The sequence below is a fragment of the Equus quagga genome, chromosome 13 (assembly GCF_021613505.1).
Source record: "Equus quagga isolate Etosha38 chromosome 13, UCLA_HA_Equagga_1.0, whole genome shotgun sequence".
Lineage (NCBI taxonomy): Eukaryota > Metazoa > Chordata > Mammalia > Perissodactyla > Equidae > Equus > Equus quagga.
The window spans coordinates 67296868-67320044 of NC_060279.1; the positions used below are offsets into that span (position 1 = coordinate 67296868).

Genomic DNA, 23177 nt, shown 5'->3' on the forward strand with positions numbered 1-23177 from the left:
AAAACTTTCTGAAGACCAGTGACACTCTGAAATAGCCTTCATGTTAAATAATAAACAAGAGCTGAAACAACACAGGAAGAAGACTTATTTCCAAGCCCTATTTTTATTCCTTTCCCAAGACTAGAAAAATAGAATGTAAAGACTTTGTAATTGTTGGCATCTACCTTCTTTCTGATTAGTAAGCCAGCATCCTCTGGTTTACCAGCAGGAATAAAAGGAATGTGAAGAGCCCTCTGGCAACTGACTAGGGCCCTTGGCGTATGGAGACATCCCAACTGCTCATGTTGGAGCAGTGTCAATCAACTCTGAAATGGAATAGTAGTATCAGGTGATGACTAGCCTATGGAATAATACGTGAATCTTCACTTATGTATGATTACTAATACCAACAACCAAAAACATGCTGCTGTTTTCTTCTTATACTCATAATGATGTCTTAGTAACATGAACCCTTCATAAGTTCAATTAACATCAATAAAGAGTACATCAACAATTGATTAGTCGTTATGCATACAGCCAATGAATGACACTCAAAAAAAAACCAATAAAATCTGTTTTTTATGGATAATGAACATATCTACAATCTTCCATTGGACCAAAATCTCCTTTTCTCAAGTGAGTTTCTCTGTTCTAGGGCATACTTTATCATTCCATACATAGGAACTTACTAAAAACAGTAAAAGAAGCTCTGGGGACTGATGCTTACCAAAAGGCTCAATACATTTTTACATCACTGATGTCTCAAGACAGCACAGGGTCCCAGAGGCAGCTGTGGATCATTGAGCCCTGGCAACCAAGCACTGGCAGGAATGAATATGGACTGTGAAGGAATATGGACTGCAGTAACACTGGGGTGACATTCCAGAGCCATCCATAGCAGTGAGTCTTACCTTTTTAAAAGACACTCTTGGAAGTCTCTCCCCAGGAAAATGCATTTAAACTCAAAATACTACATATACTTCATAGCCTCCCATGAAACCCATCCATTCTTAGGGGTCCAAGACCCCAGATAAGAACTGTTGATCTGGATTTCTACCAGATACCCATTTACTCCTCCTATTGACGAGTCTGGAGCACATCCCTTCTCATTTTCCTGCTCAGATTTACAGCTACTCAGTAGATAGGTTATATATGTTGTGAGAAGGTATGGTGTAGTCAGGCTGCAGCCTTGTGAGTAGTCTATACTCCTTTAATTATTGCCTTTGTTTTTAGTTATTTCAGGGTTGGTCCACAGGACTTTCAGGGAGGGGAGGCATTAAATTTTTTTCTTCTTATAAGACTCCCAAGGTAGGTCGGAAGCATAGAGAAGACTACACAGTCAAGTGCCCACAGGGGAATGTGGCAGGATTGGCAGTCGGTTGGTCTCTCTGCAGGATCTGTAATGTCAGAGAAAGGAAATCACCTGGAGGCTGGCATTGGCCCCTTCCGTTCCCAAGAGACAGATCCAGCCCTAAAACAGAAACGCCTACAAGGAAGGTCTGGGACTGGAATAGTTCTCATCACAGAAAATCCCTCTTCCAGGCCTGGTCCTAGATAAAGTGGCCACTCTGTATCAAGGTCAAAGAGCTGAAGAGGACTCCTTTTGGCTGGGGTTTCATATTGCTCTTGCAACTTGGCTTCATCTCATTTTTGCTCTGTCACTCTGGGTACCAATGGCTTTGGGCAGGTATAAGGAAGTGTCCATTCCTATCATTTGCTCTGACTGTCCTACACACAGATACCAAGTAAGGATGGAGCAAAGGCCTTGGCAATCACTCTTGCCTTCAATAGATGAATGGCTGTAGTCCATCTAGTCCCTTAGTTGCACCTGTTTGTATTCCAAGCACTGAAAAACTTGCTCTGACAAAACTTGCCTTCTGGGATCTGGAGACAAAGCAAGGAGTTGTGACTACTGCTGGTCACTTCTGGAGCTGCCTTGAGGGTGACCATTAGAGACTTGAAACCACAATTTTCACTGAGGATCCAAACTTCAGATCACCTTTTATTTGCTTGCGGCTACTAAGGGGTCAAGGCAATGTTAGGGATGTAAAAAAATGCTGCAAGTGCCTATGAGATCAGGTTTTGTGGCAAGCTAGGGCCACCACTAATTCTCCATGATGACTTCTCCACAGGACTTGCTCAAGCACAAGCAAGGGACACACCAGTAATCAGCTGTGCACTATACACCGATTGCACCTAATGAGAAGAACAGATCACAGTCCTGCAACACAAACCTGCATACATCAAAGGTCCCAGTTGGCATTTTGGTCCAAGCTTAGCAAATCCCTTCCTGCTGTGAGATCAGGACAGAGGGGGCTAACAACACTCAGATGAGTGGTCACACCCCAAATCCAAAGCAGCAGCTTACAGGCCTCTGCTGCCTCACACCATACTCCAAACACAACAGCTGGCTTACATACCTATCCTACTTGGGGCCTCTCTCTCTCTGTGTTCTCTCCTTACCTCTATTCTGTCACTTCCACAAGGGCTGGAGGCTGGCCCAAACACTCCTGGCCAGAGAACAGGCAAGGGCTGACACAAAGGATCCTGAGCAAGTGATTTAGTCACATCATCTAGATTAGTGTAATGATGGGGAAAACACTGGCCAAGAAAAAAAAAAAAGACGGAATTTCCAAAAGGTAAATTTCTGTGTATTCACACCTAATCTTCAGAAGTCGTGTAAACAATTTTTTTCTACCTTCCCCCATCATTTGCACAATTTTTGTCAAGTCCAAACGTAATTTAAAATGAGGTAGGTAGTTTCTCTCCACTCGTGCCTTCGTCTTTGTGGTGACTGTCGAGGCCTGTGTCAGGAAAGCACTAGTCTCCCGTGCCGGGGGAGTGCCCAGGGCAGGCACCAGTGACTGGTGGAGCTTCTCAGTTGGCTATTTTCTCAATTTCATCCAAATCATCTGTGTCCAGTCTTTCTATTTTCTTATCTGGGGGGAAAAAAGAGAATTCAAAGAGAGATCAACATGGGGCTACCATGAAGAGACAGTTAGGAAAGGGACAGCACAGCAGGGAGAGAAGAAACTCACAGGTCTCTGCCCCACCTAGGGACGTGCCCTGCCTCCGGCCACAGCCATCCTTCATTTAACTCCAAAGGCTTCCAGTGCCTGAGCAAGGGACACTGATGGCACAGTCAGAGCCCAGGCTGCTCAGCTGGCCAAGGGGCAATTGTCATTCGAGTCCCTGAGCCCTGATCTCTCCAGGTGTGCTCTTTGAGAATGTCCATGGTGGAGGAAAGGAGGGGAATGTGGATAGGGACACAGGCCTCTCTCGGGGCCACATGAAAACCCACCCTTCCCCCTGCCCCTTGGACTTGCCCCTGTAAGGACAGGGCCCCGGCAGGAGACACTCCCAGGGACTCACTAAAATGCTCCTGGATCCTGTTCAGGATGTTCATGCTGTGCTTGCTGTCAACCATGTTCACCGCCAGGCCCCTCTTGCCAAAGCGGCCAGTGCGCCCAATCCGGTGCAGGTAGGTCTCGTTGTCCGGGTTCCCATCCTTGTCCACAGGAAGGTCAAAGTTGATGACAACAGACACCTGTTCAACATCAATACCTGTGTGAAGGAGAGTTGCAGAGGAGTAAGCACAGGAGACAAAATCATTGTCACCCAGAGTCAAGCCATGTATACCAACTCTGGGTGGGAGGAGGGCTCTGGGAGGGGCCAGCTCCGGGATTTGGGAACAAGGCAGAACCCAGAGGAAAGAAAGAACTCTGGCAGGACCTAACCAAATTATGCAATCAGTAAGAGAGCCTCTGCTAGATAAGGATCTGGAGAGGGTGCCCCAAGAGGAGCAGGCGCCCTTCTAAACCAGGCAGATGCCTCTGTTTCCTTCCACCACGTCGGGACTCCTGGCTTCTGTGAAAGTTCTTATCTGCTGAGGGAGTCCAGTGTCTCCCAGAAAAGAATGTCACCCCTCACCCGTCCTCCCCCAAACCATCTGAGCTTCCCATATCCAAGGGTTTCTCCTGCTACCCGGAGCCCGGCAGACCAGGACACGTTCTCTGCTCACCGCGGGCACACACGTTGGTGGTCACCAGAACCTTCTCTTTGCCCTCTCGGAAGCGCTCAATCACTGCAGCCCTCTGCTCCACCATCATTTCACCACTCAGCAGGGCCACCTGGTGGCCTTCTTTTGAGAGCTCTGCTGCCAGCCAACTAGCTGTTTTGCGGGTCTAGAGTGAAAAGAATTGTTTTAAATGAAGCTACTTGTAAAAGAAAAAACAAAGATACCTGCGAAAAAGAGGCTTGTTGCCATTAAAATACATGAAAGTCCTGCTGAGTTCAGTCAGCAGGTTACCAATTTCTCAAACAGAATTTTAGCCACATTATTTTTTTTGGACAAATTACTTAAATGATCTTAGTGTTCACCTAGGAAGAGTGTAGTTTGAGCCAAAGGTCTTCATTCCTAAATAGTCTATATTCTTAATGTTTTAAAATTATTTCATTGGATGTTATCTGGAGTTTTCCAAGTTATCTCTAAGAAGTGGGTTCAGAGAAGGTTCAGTTCTTCAGTCTTGCCTTTATAACTCATTACAATCTGAGGAGCATATGCCCTGGGGCAGGTGGAGGTGATTCATCATTTTCCTTATCGTCACACAGAGGGAACCTGGTCCTCCTCGGAGTTAAGGGGGAGCTGGCTGACAGGGAGGGGATAGGGCAACACCCTCCAGGGGAGCTCCTCTCCCAGCAGGCCTGCAGCTGCTGCTGCTACTCACATGGCAGAAGATCATGGCTTGAGCAATGGTGATGGCCCCGTAGAGGTTACACAAGGCCTGGAATTTCTCATCTCTGTTATTGCAAAGGACGTAATACTGCTTGATGGTGTCCAGCGTCTCCTCCTCACGCTTCAGTTTGATAATGTTAGGATCTGGGACCACTTTCTGGGCAAATTTCCACACAGAGTCTTCAAAGGTGGCAGAGAAAAGCAGCATCTGGCAGTTTCTGGGCAGCATCCTGCAAGGGAATGCTGGATGACCCCGAGTGTTCACTGGAAGGAACTGAAGCACAGCCTCCTTAGGCTTGGATGGTCTATATCCCCAGGAAGGGGGCAAATGGGAGGAGGAGAATTACAGGGAGGAGGCAGGAGCAGACATAGCACAGGGGCAGGGGTAGTGTTAAAGTCCTTGAGTCTCCTTCCTCAACCCAGCTGGGAGTATGATGGTCAGTGCTGACATGGAAATGGCCCATCAAACAAATGATTCTGGAAGTTGTAAAGAAGCTGGTAGGGGCAAGAAGAGGAATTTGCAGTAAAAGGAGAAGATATTGCAGATCAGGAGGCCGAGAAGTTCCTCCTGCCTCAGTGTTCCTACCTCTGGATGCGGATGCTCTGATCTTGGTGGCCCTGAGTAGCTATCATCACGTCAGCCTCATCCAGAACGAACACTTTGATCTTCTTGGGGTCAATGAACTTGAGCTTGGAGCACCAGTCCAGAACGGTCCCAGGGGTGCCAATGACAATGTGCTCACTGACCTTTTGACCTCTTTCCACTGTGGAGACAAGATGTTTTCCATGGGTATCCCCATGGCAAAGCCAGATTTCCTCTCTGAAAAATTCTAAAGCTATGATGTATTTTAATGCAATTGTTTTGTTGTTTGCATTAATATTTTAAGGAACGGTTAGGATATCACTACAGTCTTTAATGGAGAAACACAAAAAAACATAATGTTGAAAAGATATAGTAAGGATATAAACAATAAGATGAAAACCTCTTCAGCGGTATTCTTTTTCATAATCTTTAATCATCCAATTCTCTTTTAAGGATCTGTTATTTTTACTTCTTCTCTTTCAAGATCATTCCCCCAGACCAGGATTGCATTTCCTCACAAGTAGACTTTTTTCTAAGTTCTCGCTCCAGTGCATTATCCTCCTCAGCTATCCCAGTATCTACATCACACAAGTCAGTTGCCTTTACGTGACCCCTGCCCAGGTCAGCAAATAGGATTCATTTTGAAAGGTTTTGTCTTCTCAAAGAAACACAGACTGTCTCTCTTCGATAAAGTATTTCCCAAGACTAGGTCTGGCCGACCATGACATGTTCTTGGCCCTGTGCAGTCTGAAATTGAGAATTTGGCTTTTAAGTTTGAATTAGTTGGTACCTATTGATTCAATTTTTAGTCCTTAATTACAACCTTGACCAGACACACACAAGTCCCTTCTGGTCACAGCCAAAGTTTTGCCCAAATGTGAATTTGAGTCAATTCAAAGCTAACAAATGCTGCTTCTTACTTAACAAACCAATGATTACCCCTCATAAAAAAATTATTCAAAATCCTCTGCCATTCTAATGCAAATCCAAATTATAATATTTTAAATGTCTTATGATCATTTTCCATTAAGTTTTATTATTTACTTTTTTCTTCAGAACTAACCTCAAGTTGGCATTAGGACATTGTGCGCAGAGTGGATTTCTGCAAGTCATAAAGTCACAGGTTTATGTTAAAGATCCACAGAACTTAACCAAACTTCCAACAAATTTTAAATATCGTTAGTTTGTTGTAAAACAAATGAAAGTAGAAAAGATGAATAGAGAAAAAAGAATAATAAAAATAAGCTCCTAGAGTTAATCGCCATGACCATTCTAGAACATTTTTGTTCTTCTAATGACATTAAAAAGAAATTAGGCAATTAAAGAAATCCAGAATTTGGAACATTTTATAAGCAACTAGTCTAGTCTGTTCAAATAGTCAAATGTAATGAGGTGGGGGAGAATGTAAGGAGACTCTTCCAGATTAAAAAAAGCTTAAGAGATACAACCAAATGCAGTGCATACACACTGACTCAATTTTGGTTCAAAAACAAAACAGCCATAAAGATACACTTTTGGGACAACTGGGGAAAAATGAAAATGGAGTAAATGTTAGTTATTAGAGAATCTGTTAATTTTTTTGGTTATGATAGGGTATTGTGGGTATGCTGAAGAATGTCCTTCCTATGAAATGCATGGTAAAGTATTTAGGAATAAAGAGCCACAGTGTCTGAAATTTACTTTCAAATGGTTCACCAAAAATACACAAATGCATACAGATAAAGCAAATATGGCAAAATGTTAAGTTTGCAAATCCAAATGGGGGGGCACACATGTTCACTGTATTATTTCAACTGCATATGTTTTGAAATTTTTCAGAATAGAAGTTACCAGCTTAATGAATTCGGATCACATACTCATACTCACATTTATTGCCTCGAACAGCATAAGCTAGCTTCAGTTCAGGGTAAAATTTGCCCATCTGCTCAATCACTTTTCCCGTTTGAAGGGCGAGCTCATAAGTTGGGGAGAGGCAAAGACACTGGAAGAGAAAAGGGTGCAGAGTGAGAATTCAAGACAATAGCTCTTTTTTAATGGAGAATTACCGTTAAGATTCAGTTATTCCCCCAGCTGAGGCTGAAGGAAAGAGTATATAAAGTACACACCATTTGATTCTTTAAGTTGCAGAGTCATAAGCTAGAATTCTTAGAGGTCAGCACTCTGGCTAGGTGAAGACACTTGAAAACAGCCATTGGCCATTGGATTACCAAAACCCACGTGTGAGCAAGGACCTGAAATTCTAATTGGAGATTAGCTTCCTTTTCACTTAAAAGTTCTCTGAACTTTCTAATGGATTATATAGTTGTACGAAGGAGGTTTTTCTTGCAAGTAAAGGAGCCAACTATATCAGCAGTATCCCAGAACTGGCAAACTATGGAAAGGGGAGCAGTATTTTTGTTGTTACTGGAAGATCAGCCATGTTGTTTGTGCTCAACTTAAGGGTTTCTAGTTTATGTAAAGAGTAATACATAGCTTGGCTTTTAATCCATCCAATGGCATTTCCCTTCTAGCTACGCATTAGCAGAAAACCCAAATTCACCAAGCCCTTACCTGGGGGTATCTATTTGCAGGTTCCACTTGGCTGAGCATGGCCAAGACAAAGGCAGCTGTTTTGCCAGTACCAGACTGAGACTGGGCAATTAAGTTCTGTGGGCTGCACAAGAAAACAAACTGTTTAGGAGCTTAGATCTTAAGTATCCTTTCAGTGAATAAAAATTAAGTATAAAGCTTAATTAAAGAATGAGCATTCAAAATTAATTTACAGAAGGCAGCCTTGGATTGTGTAGCAGAGTTACATATGCTAGCTTCACAAATACAGAGCAGACAGAGAGATTTTATGGTAGGATTTGAAGCCCTCCTTATCTTTTATCTATTCTCAACACAGTAGCCAGTGATTCTTTTAAAATGTGAGTCAGCTCATGGCACTCCTCTGTTTAAAAACCTTCTAATCACTCCTGATTTCATTCAGAGTAAAAGTTAAAATCCTTATAATACCCTACAAGGTCTCATCTGATCTGGCTCCCCATTATCTCTCTGCTCTCATCGGCTACTACCCTCTCCCTTATTCACTTCACTCCACCACAGCCGTTCCAGTGCTGCTCTGAAAACATGCCAGCCATGCTCTCATCCTAGGGCATGTGCCCCAGCTGTACTTTGCCTGGGACAGTTGTCCCCAAATGACAGCATGTCAACTCTCTCCTCTCCTTCAAGTTTTTGCTCAGATATCATCTACTTGATGAGATCTTAGCCTAACCAGTTGATTTAAAATTGCAACCTGCAGGCCCAGTGGCATAGTAGTTAAGTTCGTGCGCCCCGCTTCGGAGGCCCAGGGTTCATGGGTTCAGATCCCAGGTGCACACCTGCACACAACTCATCAAGCCATGCTGTGGCGGCATCCCACATACACAATAGAGGAAGACTGGCACAGATGTTAGCTCATGGCCAATCTTCCTCACAAGATAAATAAATAAATAAAAAATAAATAAAATTGCAACCTACTTTGAAATGCCTTAAAAAACAAGATGTACTGGTGGATACATATGTAATAAAGTATAGTAAAATGTTAGGTGGTGGGCATATGAATGTTCACTATAAAATCCTTTCAATGGTGCTGGATGTTTGAAAATGTTCATAATAAAATGATGGGGGTAAAATTGCAATCATGTCCTTGGTATTCCCAATCTCTCCTATCATGCTCCATTTATTTTTCTCCTTAGCACTTATCACCTTTTTATTTATTTATTTATTTTTTTGAGGAAGATTAGCCCTGAGCTAACTGCTGCCAATCCTCCTCTTTTTGCTGAGGAAGACTGGCCCTGAGCTAACATCCGTGCCCATCTTCCTCTACTTTATATGTGGGACGCCTACCACAGCATGGCTTGCCAAGTGGTGCCATGTCTGCACCCGGGATCCAAACTGGCGAACCCTGGGCCGCCGAAGTGGAACATGAGAATTTAACCGCTGCACCACCAGGCAGGCCTCTATCACTTTTTTAAAAAACAACTTTATTGAGATATAATTCATATACTACATAATTCACCCATTTAGAATGTCCAAGTCAATATTTTTTGTATATTACATTATTAATTTTTAGAAAGTGTGATAAGAGATACAATGTAAAATTTGCCATTTTTAAAGTGTACAATTCAGTGGCATTAGTTACATTTACAATAAACCACCTTTTAACATAATATATACTTTATTTATTTTTAATAAAAACAAATTGTGCGCTAAACTAGAATGTAAGCCCTGTGGGAGCAGGAAATTTTGTTTTTTGCAGGGGAAGATTTGCCCTATGCTAACATGTATGCCAACATCTTCCTCCATTTTCTTCCCCTCACAAAGCCCCAGTACATAGTTATGGATAGCTGTAAGTTCTTCTAGTTCTTCTATGTGAGCCACTGCTACAGCATGGCTACTGACGGACGAGTGGTGTAGTTCTGTGCCTGGGAACCGAACCCCAGCTGCTGAAGCAGAGCGTGCTGAACTTTAACCACTAGGCCATCAGGGCTGGCTCATGGAATTTTGTCTGCTCTGTTCACTAATGTATCCAAGTGCCTAGAACAGTATCTGTCACAAATCAGGGACTCAGTGAATATATGTTAACAAAGTAAAGATACTAGATAATTCTCTCAAGTCTCTTCTAACATTAACAGTCCAAAAATGAGCATCTACGAAAGCATCAAGATCCATAAATACAAACGACTAACATGAAATAATCTAATAAATATTCCATTTAGTCACCTTTAAGTATGCTTAAAGTGCCAAGTAAAAAAAAAAAGACATTCATCTTGAAAAAAATGTCACTATTATAACACAGAGCAAAGAAAACTTTAAGAAAATACAGACCTAAAATATCCATTTTCAGACAAATAGGAAAAGGAGTTTCAGGATTTAAGATTATATGTGGGGCCAGCCCGGTGACGCAGCGGTTAAGTGCACACTTTCTGCTTCGGCAGCCCGGGGTTCGCTGGTTCAGATCTCGTGTGTGGACATGGCACCACTTGGCAAGCCATGCTGTGGTAGGCGTCCCACATATAGAGTAGAGGAAGATGGGCACGGATGTTAGCTCAGGGCCAGTCTTCCTCAGCAAAAAGAGGAGGATTGGCAGCAGTTAGCTCAGGGCTAATCTTCCTCAAAAAAAAAAGAAAGATTATATGCAATATAATTTTATAAAATCATATATAATGTAGGGATCACTTTTTATAAAAAGTTCCTGGTGCTCTAGACTCCTGTTACTCAAAATGTGGTCTGACACCAGCAGCATCAGCATCACCTGGAAGCTTATTAGAAATGGTGAACCTCAGTCCCTGCCTCAGACCTATAAAATCAGAATCTGCATTTTAATAAATTCCTATGAGATTCATAGGTCTGTGGAAGTGTGGGAAGCACTACATCAGAAAACAACCTTAATAACTGTACTATTCTGGCCTCCCAGAACACTGTTTGGTTTTTGCCTACTGTATTTGACACAATAAATTTTATATATCCACGTAATGAAATCATGCTGTATATGAATGAGAAATATATACTTACCAACATAGAAAGATGATCATATAATTAAGTTAAGCACTTAAACATTTTATATGGTTCCATTTAAAAAAAAAGTATACATAAGTAAGTTTATACAGAAAAAAGTCTACAAGTCTCCACTCCAAATATTAATAGTGTAGAGGGGAGGGCGATTACAAATGATTTCTTTTTCTTATTTTTCATTGTTTTCCAACTTTTCTAAAATGAGCATGTGTTACTAGTATAGTTTGGAAAATGGCAAATTAAGAATGGGATAGAGTTGTGTCAGGACACCTACGGCTCAGCAAGCATCAAAGGCAGTGCGTTCTCCTGTATCTTGGATGGACGGTTGAAGCCCATGGCATAGACTCCCTGGAGAAGCTGTGGTTTCCTAGAAAAACAGTTAAAGATCAAAGTCACAGTCTCTTTGGTTGAGGAAAAAAACCAAATATCTGGGGGATTTTTTCTTTTTTAGTGCTCTTACACCAATCTAAAACTAACAATACTTAAATTGTGCCACACTTAGCACAGCATGTGAGTGCAGCTTTTTCAGATTGCCTGGGAATTTTACTTAACAACCCAACACAGCTAAATTCTTAGATTAAACTTGTGTTAGCTAAAAATGCTTTGCTGTGATGAAAAAATATATAAAACAGTCCTAGGATTTCTATCTAAACGCAAAGGGAAGAGTCAGAAGTAAACTAATACTCACAGCCGAAGCTCCTCAAAGGACTTCACTGAGTAGAGGGGGGAGTTTGGATCCCGTTGGAGCACTTCCACCTGGTTTGTGTTATCGACAAGGTTGCTTCTGATCAGCTTGTTGAGTAAGGACTGGGCAGCTCTGTCCTCTGTGCAGAAAAAGACAGCACAATTTTTAAAAGTCCATGAAATCCACCATGAGCTCATATGAATTCAGTTGCCATGGGTATTTTAAGCAATAACATGTATTTGTACTGGGACTTCTAATTCAAGGTATATCATAGTTTTGATTTATAAATATAATTAATTAAAATAGTTTGTTTTATTAAAGGGAAAGGTTATAATACTCGTTCCATTTGAGCCTCATATTTTTCTCCAGAACTCTATTCCTAATCTTCCTTTCCTGAGGTTATCTATTCCTCCTATCTAGACCCAGATATTTATTCTCAAATTGGCACTCAATATAAACTCAACATAAATATAAAATTATTAGCTTAACACATCACAACAATGAAAAAAACAGAAATTAACAAAGTCTGTATCTTGATTTCATATAAGCTGTTTGCATCTTGTTATTCATGTTAAATGTGTCAAAGTATCATTAAATTTAATTTTATTAGACAATGGGGATGCAAATTAAAATTTCTTTTATAATGCCCTGTACAAGATAATCATTCAGGGAATATTTCCTGCTGCTCCTGAAGTTCATCAGTTGTTTAAAGTAAAATTTCTCCAAAATGTAAACAATTAGAATTCCTGCACCAATGACTATGTTAAACTTTTATGAGCACTATGCCTCCCATCAAAGTGAAGCTAAGTAGGGTGTAAAAATAACAATTCATTCTCTTAGACTGTAGACCCTCATGTGTATAACTAAGGCTGCGTTACCTTTCTCTTCTTCATCTGTCTTCTCTGCATTAGTACTGGTCTTGACAACAGCACCTTTATCAGACACAAAGTGGCTGTCATTCAAAATCACATCCCATACCCAACAGGTGAGACAATTCAAATTCTATGAGACACTAGAAATGTAAAGGCCTGGGGAGCAAAAAAATAAATGAGGAAACCAAGCCACAGATAAAAAATTTTATTGTTCCTATAAAAACAAACGTATGAAACACTGTTGCTTATATTTCAGTTCTTTCCTATTCCATGTCCTCTCACTGTACCTCAAAAACTAATGTTAATTTCCCTCATAGCATCAATATTTCTCAAATGTTATAGAAAGATGTACAGCAGTCAATGATCAGAGACCACCCGAATGCTCAACAGAGGAATATCTGTGCAAAGCATATTTCATCAATAGATGAACACAATAATGCCATTTAGAGTCTATATATATAAACTGTTGATTAATAGAAACATACATTCAAACAATATTGTAGTTATGTAAAAATATAGAGAAAAAGATTGTAAGTGAATTCAGAGTGAGGTAAATGTTACAGTTTTCCCCCTATATTAAGTACATCAACAAAAATTTAATAGAAATCTTAGAATTTTTTTTTATTGTTTAGTTTTTGAGGAAGATTAGCCCTGACCTAACATCTACTGCCAATCCTCCTCTTTTTGCTGAGGAAGACTGGCCCTGAGCTAAGATCCATGCCCGTCTTCCTCTGCCTATATGTGGGACGCCTACCACAGCATGGCTTGACAAGAGGTGCCATGTCCGCATCCGGGATCAGAACTGGTGAACCCCGAGCCGCCGAAGCAGAATGTGCGAACTTAACTGCTGCACCACCGGGCTGGATGTAGGGTTTTTGTAGATGTGATTTCAGAATGATTACAGTAGGTTAACTCTCAGGTTGCTCATACTTCATCTCATCTCGAATTGAGGCGTATTTTAAAACAATCTTTGGCAGTATATTCTTACAGTTAGTAATAAATTTAATAATTTATAAGCCAATTAGGCATCCTCATGCTTATATTAAGCACAGTACAAAACAAAACAATTCAGTTTGTTGATTCCCAAATTAAATGACTGCCAGTATCTCCCAGCCCTTCCTGGCACATATATAACTTTTTCCAGACAGTTGTTACATCAAAACACCTTCTAAAGGAGATCACATTTGTTTTAAAACTAGCTTTTAGTTACTCACCGTTGGCATCTGGTTTGGTTTTCTCTTCCTTCAGATGCAAGTTGCTCAACTAAATGGAGAATATGGGGGGGAAGTGTCAGGAAAATCACTTAAAAGATTTTGAATCAACAGAGGCTCCCCAATGAAGCTGGGGGAGAAATGAACACTATCAAGACCTATTCATTAGATCTCTTCATTAGGTTGTACTGCTGGGCTCCTTTTGTTTACTAAATGTTTGAGTGAGAATAAACAAAATATCCCATAAATACAGCAGTAGAAAAAAGTTGGTTATACAACAGCTCAAAATCCACACTTCCTAATTACAATCCCTAGAGAGAATAATAATTTGTGAGTTTGCTTAATGCCCTGATTACAAAGACTCTCTCTGTACACTACCATTTGAGTTCTCGTTCTCTTTCCAAACAAGAGGAAATTTAAAGAGATTGGAAAATGCAGTCATACTTCAGACCGAGTACAATGAGGTGGGAGGACAGCAATGAAAAACATCTGTAGGTAGGAATCAATTATGTTGTAGGATATTATGTTTGAGCCACAGGACCACAGCATGCTGGTATGCAGCCTCACATTCAGGTCGCCTTGTGCTGGATGTTTGATATTTTACATTGGGAACAACGTGCAGCATCGTGGCACACTGTGTAATCAAAATACCCAACAGGCTGAAGTGGGAATAGAAAGGAAGGGACAGAGGAAAGAGACATTTCACAGAAAGAGTTATTAGGACCTTGATCAAACACTGTAAATCAGAGATATCCTGGCAGGACTTATCTCCCCTATTAGAATGAAAATACCTTTTTATTTGTCAATTATACCTCAATAAAGCTGAAAAAAAAGAAAATACCTTAAAGACAGGGGATATTTTTATTTTTAATTGACCTTTGGATCTAGCACAAAGCAAGTACTCTAATCATAAATTTTTTTTTCTCCACCAAGCCCCGGTACATAGTTATATATCCTAATTGTATGTCCTTCTAGTTCTTCTAAGCCACAGCATTACTTAATGAGTGGTGTGTAGGTCTGTGCCCAGGATCCAAACCGGTGAACCCCGGGCCGCTGAAGCAGAGCACACAAACTTAACCACTATGCCATCGGGCCGGCCCCTAATCATAAAACATTAAGTAGGGCTTAAGACATCATCTAGTCAAAGGTAAAAGAATGAAAATCACCACAGTCAAATGGCTATTTCTTAAAGGACTATCTATACAGGTACTTCATGTCTTGAGGTCCATTTCTGTCGTTCCTCTAAGTCCAAGAAGGGAGAAAGGGGAGGGGAGAATGAAAAAATTGTTTGTTTTAATGGGTGGTTAGTTGGGAATGGAGGAACCTCACTTCTATTTATGGAAACTAAAAAGGGAGTTTCTGGTGTCTGTCTGCTTTGGTGTTGGGAGGAGGGGGAAGTGGTGGGGAAAGCACTGGAGAGACTGGCAAGAAAGGAAACTAGCAAAAATGGAAATCATCATAAAGCAGTAACAACCCTTCATTAATTCTGAAGGATAGGGAACACGCTAAAAGATAACAAATACGAAGCAACCAGCACAGTGCATGATATACAGTAGATGTTCAGCATATTTCAGTCTCCACTAAAGCACTCCTCCTTCACATCCTGCCAATGAACCGAGCTTAAGTCTACTATTCAGGGCTGATTAAAGAAAAGGGAGACAGATTGATTTATTGGCAATATTTACAAGAGTAAGGTTAATAGTACTCACTCCTACGGTGATAACTGCTACCTAAAATAAATGATAGGGCTGAAATATAAATGAGTTAATAAGGTACAAGTGAGTTAGAAATATCCATTACTGTAAAACATTTGAATAGTCAATGATAAAAGGACGAACCATTCTTTTTCTTTTTTGAGGAAGATTAGCCCTGAGCTAACTGCTGCCAATCCTCCTCATTTTGCTGAGGAAGACTGGCCCTGAGCTAACATCCGTGCCCATCTTCCTCTACTTTATATGTGGGACGCCTACCACAGCATGGCGTGCCAAGCAGTGCCATGTCCACACCTGGGATCCAAACCAGGGAACCCTGGACCACCGAAGCAAATGTGTGAACTCAACCGCTGCACCACTGGGACAGCCCCAAACCATTCTTTTGTTCATATATTGTTCAAATTGAAGTTAACAATAAATAAATAGTTAAAATAACTAAAATGCAATGTGTAGGAAAAGTTGGTAGCAACAATTAGATGAAACCAATAGATGTAGTATTTTACCATTACAAGGTATCAGAATGCTGGAAAGGTTCCAGCAGAATCTAAAAACATACTTAGCTCGTACTAGGATATAAGGATCCCAAAGCCCATAAGGCAAAGGCAGCAGGACAATGAAGTTTGTATTACTCACTGCAATGTCAGTGCACTGCACGCTGAAACTTAGGTTGAAAGTGCAGTTAGTTCACATACCTTCCTTTGCTCTATTTATTTGGACCAAAAAGCAGGAACCAATTTCTCTTGCAATTTCAGTGGAAACCATTTTGAAATCCAAAAGGCAAAAAAGCAAAAACACTAACATTATAATATCCACATTTTTCAATGCCTTTAATTAATATTTTAGTTTTTAAGATATATCAAATAATTGAAAATGATACAGTTACACATCGCATTTTATTCAAAGTTTTTGAGAAAGGATTCTGAAGACAGAAGGAAGATTTAATGGTAAATGAAATATACTCAATAGAAATTGCCTCAGGCAAAACGAGGAAGTACGAGATTAAAAGGCTCACTCATCAGAGTTTTGTGTTTTTTTTTGAGGAAGATTAGCCCTGAGCTAACTCCTGCCAATCCTCCTCTTTTTGCTGAGGAAGACTGGTCCTGAGAGAATATCCATGCCCATCTTCCTCTACTTTATATGTGGGACACCTACCACGGCATGGCTTGCCAAGCGGTGCCATGTCTACACCCGGGATCCGAACTGGCGAATCCCAGGCCGCTGAAGTGGAACGTGCTCACTTAACTGCTGCGCCACCAGGCCGGCCCCTCATCAGAGTTTTCTAATCCCTTTGCCCCCCTCTAAATTGAAATTTCCAATGGAACAAAGGGGAACAGAGAGGAGCCACTGAGGAATGAGGAAATAAATATAATTAGAATCTAATATTTTCTTATCTAAAATGAATAAGAGATAAAGCTTCATGAATATTTAAAATAGAGTAACCTTCCACTGTATATGTCACAGTCACCTACGTCATGCAATGCCTGTGAAGATCCTCAGTGGGAGTTCCACAAGGAAGAGGGTAACAGGCATTTTTACTCAGATGTTCACTTTTAGAATACTGTGATCCATTATAATTTACCCGTGCATGGTTACGTAGATTCACAAATCTTATCCACATTCAACTAATCCATACAATATGAACAAGTAATTTAAAAGATTCCTGCAAAGAAACTTTGAATTATACATAATAACAACATTAACAATAATAATAGCTGTCTCTTATATAGCACTTATATCGGGCATGTTCATAACTCAATGAGTTAGGTACTATGAGTATCCCCATTTTACAGATGTGGAAACTTAGGCATAGAAAGTTAAGCAACTTGCCCAAGGTCTTATAACTAGGTAAGTGAGGGACCCAGAATACAAATCCAAAGCTGTCTGGCTACAAAGTCTGAGGCCTTAACCTCTACACAATAGTGCCTTTCATAGATAATACTAATCTCAGAGAAAATGATAATCTTAAAGACGATACAATGGTGCAGGCGCTTTGGAAAATAGTCTGGCAGTTCCTCAAAACTTAAACACAGAGAGATCTACTATATAATCCAACAATGCCACTTCTAGATGTACACCCAAGAGAAGTGAAATACACATCCACATAAAAACTTGTACATGAATGATCATAGCAACATTATTCATTATGGCCAAAAAGTAAAAACCATCCAAATGTCCATCAACAGACATTGATGAATGGATAAATAAACTGTGGTATAGCTATACAATGGAATACTATTTGGCAATAATAAGGAACGACATTCTGATTCATGCTGCAACATGGATGAACCTTGAAAACATTATGCTTGGGCTGGCCCCATGGCCTACTGGTCAAGTTTGGCTCGCTTCACTCCAGCAGCCCGGAGTTCAGTTCCTGGGTGCAGACCTACACCACTCGGCAGTGGCTATGCTGTAGTGGTGACCCACATACACTTGATCTTAGCCAAAAGGCCAAGAAGGGATGGTGACCCACATACAAAATAGAGGAAGATTAGCACAGATGTCAGCTCAGGGTGAATCTTCCTCAGCACAAAAAAAGAAAAGAAAAGAAAACATTATGTTAAGTGAAAAAAGCCAGACACAAAAGATCACATATTATATGATTCCATTTATACAAAATGTCCAGAACAGGCAAATCTAGAGAGAGAAAGTAGATTAGTGATTGCAAGGAGCTAGGGTGGGAGGTTAGAGAGAAAAAGGGGTAACTGCTGATGGGTACGGGTTTCTTTTTGGGGTGATGAAAATTTTCTAAAATTGATTGTGATGACAATGATCCATACTTCCTCCAACATAAAAAAATTAACAAAATGGATGATACTCACAAATGTAAATTTAAGGCTATAAATCTTCTAGAAGAAAATACAGGTGAAAAGCTTTGTGGCCTTGGGTAAAGTGTATTTCTTAGAACACGAAAACTAATTGTGAAAAAATTGACAAATTAGAATTAATCAAAATTGAAAATGTCTTTTTGAAAAGTACTATGAAGAAAATTAAAAAAGTCAATTTTCAGTCTGAGAGAATATATATGCAATACACATATCTGATAAAGAACTTGTATCATGAATACATAAAGAGCTCTCCCAACTCAATAATAAGAAAACAATCTGATTTTTAAAACAGGCAAAAGATTTGAAAAGCCACCTCAAAGAAGTTATTTGACGGCAAAGAAACACATGAAAAATTCTCAACATCATTAGTCATTAGGGAAACGTAAATTAAAATCACAATGAGATACCACTATACACCTATAAGAATGGAAAAAAAGGGCTGGCCCAGTGCCATAGTGGTTAAGATTGCATGCTCCAATTCAGCGGCCTGGGGTTCATAGGTTCAGATCCCACACACAGACCTGCACAATGCTCATCAAGCCATACTGTGGCAGCACCCCACACACAAAGCAGAGGAAGACTGGCTCATCAACAATAGTCCTCAAGCAAAAAGAGGAAGATTGGCAACAGATGTTGGCTCAGGACCAATCTTCCTCACCAAGGGAAAAAAAAAAGCAAAAACAATTGGCCATGCTGTGCTCATGAGGACATAGAGCACCCAGAGCTCTTATACATTGCTGGTGGGAATACAAAATAGTACAGCCACTTTGAACAACACTTTGGTATATAACTTAAAGTTAAACATACACTTAACATATAGCCCAGCAAATCCCAAGAGAAACGCAAACCTAAGTCCATACAGTAATCTGTATCCTAATATACATAGTTGCTTTATTCATAATTGCCCCAAACTGGAAAATACCCACATATTGATCAAGAGAAGATTAAGCAAACTGTGGCACATCCATACATGGAATGCTCCTTAGCAATAAAAGGGAACTACAGATCCATAGAACAACATGGTTGAATTCCAAATGCCTTAAGCTAAGTAAAAGCCAGATTTTTCAAAAGGCTACACATTGTATGATTCCATTTATATGACATTTTGGAAAAGGTAAAACTATAGTGACAGAAAACAAATCAACAGCTGCCAGAGAAGGGTAGAAGAAGGGAGTGACTGCAAAAAGTTTGAGGGAACCTTTTGGGGTGGTGGAAATGTTCTATATGTTGATCGTGGTGGTGGCTGCACAATGCATGCCTTTGTCAAAATTCACAGAACTGTAGCACTAGCAAGGATGAATTTTACTATATATAAATTACACCTCAATAAACTTGACTTAAAAAAATTAAAGGGCCAGTACAAGAGGTCCAACATTCAACTAATAAGAGTTCTGGAAAGAGAGAATGAAGAAAAAACAAAGGGGAAGAAATCAACAATGAAATTTGTCAAGAAAATTTCCTGTAACTCAAGGACAAGAGTCTTCCAGATTAAAAGGACCCACCCAATGCCTTGTAAAATGGATGAAAATAGACCCATCCCAACACACATCACCATGAATTTTCTGAATACTGGAGACAAACAGAAGATTCTCCAAGCTTAGAAAGGGAAAAACAGATCACATCAGGAATCAGAATGGTCTCAGACATCTCAACAACAAATACATAAATCTAGAAGGCAATGGAACAATGCCTTTAAAATTTGGCAGTAAAATAATTTCCAACCTACGATTCTACACCCAGCCATACTATTATCCAAATAATGGGACAAAATAAGCTAATTTTAGAAATGCAGTACCTTAAAAAATTTACTTCCTATACACCTCCAGAAAGCTGATGGATGGCTCCACCAAATCCAGAAAGATGAAGAGAGGGGATCCAGAAAAGAGGGGATCCAGCACAAAAGAGGAGCTGGCCTGGTGGTGTAGTAGTTAAGTTCGCACACTCTGCTTCTGCGGCCCGGGGTTTGTGGATTCGGATCTCAGGCGCAGACCTACACACCACGCATCAAAGCATGTCATGGCATCCCATATACAAAATAGAGGAAGACTGGCACAGATTTAGCTCAGGGACAATCTGCCTCACAAAAACCAATATAAGAGAAGAGGAGGGAATCCCCAGAATGAAGGCAAAGGGAAATTTGCCCCATTCACCTCAGACCTCCAAAATGAGTTGTGCTCTAAACACAGGAACAACTAGTCCAGTTCGAAGCAGGCTAAAAGATCTGGGAGACATGGAATTGGTAGAATACTTGATGTGTTTGAACATCCTGAGATAAACTTAGACAATTAGCAAAGAGCTTGGGGTTGACTTGGTGATAAGTACAAAGAACACAAAGCAAAAACACAAGGCAATTGTAAATTCCAAGGAAAAAGAAAGCTTTATAGGAAAGTAAAAGTATTCATGAGTTACTAATATAAACATGGAATACTGATCTAACCAAAATTATAATGAAAACATGGGGAATGGGAAGGTGTGCCTTTGTGTTGGGGAAAGGAGGATGGAGGAAAGAGTCAAAATCAATAAATACCTAAAACAGAAAATTCAAGAAGTAGCAAAACAAGTACGTTATTCAGGGAACAAGGAGGTCAATATTGTAAATCAGTTTCAAGAGAAATAGTTTTCTCTGGGGAGGTAAAAATTGGTGGGAACCAGCTTTTAAAACTATTTGACTCTTTAAACTATGTGCATATATAAGGTATTTATAAGTTATTAAAATAAGACTAAGCTCTTGTTCTCGAAGAATTCACATAGTATTAAAAAAGTAGGCTCAACGCACCATCAAAACTTACAGTGTTTAGGCGAGAGAAATTAATTCTACAGAGTAACATTTAACACATATCCTGCTTCCTGTGTGTCAGGCCGAGAACGAGTTATGCTGATCAGGACAGGATTTACTAACTGTCGGGCCTACTAAATGGATCATTCATTATCACTCAGCAAGCTTAGGAAGCACACATATATCAGTAAGCCATGGTCCCTGAGCCCAAGAAGCTCAGAAACCGGAGGTGAAGAGTGACACCTACAAAGGTGATTACAAGTCCAGGGTGGTGAACTCAGTCTATGATCAATCCTGATTCCAGGAAGACAGGCAGGGGGCTGGACTCATTTTCGATGGGAGCACTCACCTGCACTTAGATAACCTGGGAGGCCGCTGCGTAAACAAAGCCATGGCAGGATCCTGGCACCATCCCCACCCGCACCCCATCCGGCCCTGACCCACCTAGAGAGTGTCCTTTCCCAGGGATCTGATCCCCAGTCAGAACTGACCCCCTGATCCTTTAACGGCTGAAACCAACTCACCGACTCAGCCGCCGCTTCCTGTTCGTCTACTGCCAGGGCCCACGAGTCGGTGGCCATGGTCACAGGCACGAGTGGGACGCTGGTGCCGGCGGAATCGCTGGCTGGCGCAGTGCGATCGCGGGCTCCCGGGAGTCTTGGCTAGCCCAGCACCGGCCCCACCGAGGGGGAAGACATTCGCTCCGGCCCGGCGCTGGGGACCGGAAGCGGCGCGCCGCAATGACGTCGGAGCCGCGCCAGCCAGGCAGCCCCTCGCCCCCTTCGGGCTGTTGCTTCGGTCTCCTTCAGACCCTACTCTCACCCCTGGTGGCTCATCCTTATCCCACGTCCAGAACCGCAGACTGAAGCATGTAGTTACCTTAAAGGCCTAAGCTCCTGTCACCTGGTTCTGCAAAGAGCAAAACCACATTCCCGCCCAGCATAGCGCCATAAAGAAGCTCGAATAGATTGAATACGTATATCGAAACACAAAACCGTTACAGCAAGCCGCAAAACTGGAGACTAAAACAAGCAGATCTTTCTTCTCACTTTGCAGGTTGGTAATTTCAAATGTCTAGGAGTTGGCCAGGGTGTTGAGAATCAGCTCTCTCAAACACCGTTCGGTGTGGCAACACCACTTGCAGGAATTTCACCTTGAAAAAATACTCAAGGGAGGTGCTGGGGAAATGCGTTCCAGGTAGAGGATCGGACACAAGAAAGGACAAACAGGTTTGTGCGGCTGAACAGAGTTCCCGTGGGGATTGACTAGAGCAAGGGATGAAGAAGTTGGTAGGAGGTGGATGAAAAGGGCCATGCAGAGCAGCTTAATGAGCAAATGAGTTCACCCAGGGAACCCCTCCCCATCTGGCATGACTTGTGGAGTCAGCTGTGCCTGGGTTAGGATCCCAGCTATCCCATGTAAGAGTTGTGTGATTGTGTGCTTTTTAAAAGAGAATTTTAAAAAAGGAAAAACATTTTGGGCTTTTAGAAGAGGTAAAATAAAGATTGTGACATTTGCTCTCCCCTAACTAGAATCAAATAAGCTTCTGTCCCCTTGTTCCTTCACTAGAAAGAAGCTGGGCATTTTCCTGCAACCTGAGAAAATGAATCCCCATTTCTCTCACTTTGCCAATGTTCCACTACAATAAGTTAATTTGAAGCAATAGTGGCCTCTATGTGAGATTCTACTTGTAAAGTATGAGTGAAAATGTTTGGGAAAGGGTAAAGCAGTTCCTGGCAATCCTTTACTTGCCATGATTCTTCTCCTGCACCCTTTAGGGGGTTAACTTGGGGAAGATTATTTTTGGATCCTACAGGTGAGGATGTGCACAAATAAAAAGGCAAACAGCCAGGCAAGCCATGACCTACATCATGTCAGAAGCAACCCTGGAATTTTTTTTTTTTTTTGGAGGAAGATTAGCCGTGAGCTAACATCCATGCCCATCTTCCTCTACTTTATGTGTGGGACACCTGCCACAGCACGGCTTGATAAGCGGTGCATAGGTAGCAGTGTGGCCAACCGCACCCAGGGTCCCCAGGATCCAAAACAGAGAACTCCGGCCATCGAAGCAGAACACGCAAACTTAACCCTACACACCCAGGCAGGCCCCAACCCAGGAAATATTTTGCCAGAGAAATTATACTGATCACAAGGCTAAAGGAGGTGAAGGAAAAAAAAAAATTTTAAGCTTAATTAAAAAATAAGTAATTCAAAGTGCAGGACTTATATAATAGGATCCACTTGTGCAAAAAAAAAACAAACTC

At 41.1% G+C, this 23177-nt stretch overlaps 1 protein-coding gene across 1 annotated transcript; it reads right to left on the reverse strand.

Moving 5' to 3' along the window:
- Nucleotides 1-541: 541 nt before the first annotated feature.
- Nucleotides 542-21653, reverse strand: LOC124250707 (ATP-dependent RNA helicase DDX19B). The gene is made up of 12 exons (XM_046682840.1): nt 21438-21653; nt 13604-13652; nt 12396-12449; nt 11521-11656; nt 11107-11199; nt 7848-7950; nt 7164-7278; nt 5301-5478; nt 4707-4944; nt 4001-4163; nt 3352-3543; nt 542-2918 (listed from the first exon to the last, which is right to left on the reverse strand). Exons 1-12 carry the CDS (start codon nt 21492-21494, stop codon nt 2857-2859), a joined length of 1440 nt encoding a protein of 479 aa, XP_046538796.1. The 5' UTR covers nt 21495-21653; the 3' UTR covers nt 542-2856.
- Between the last annotated feature and the right edge of the window lie 1524 nt (nt 21654-23177).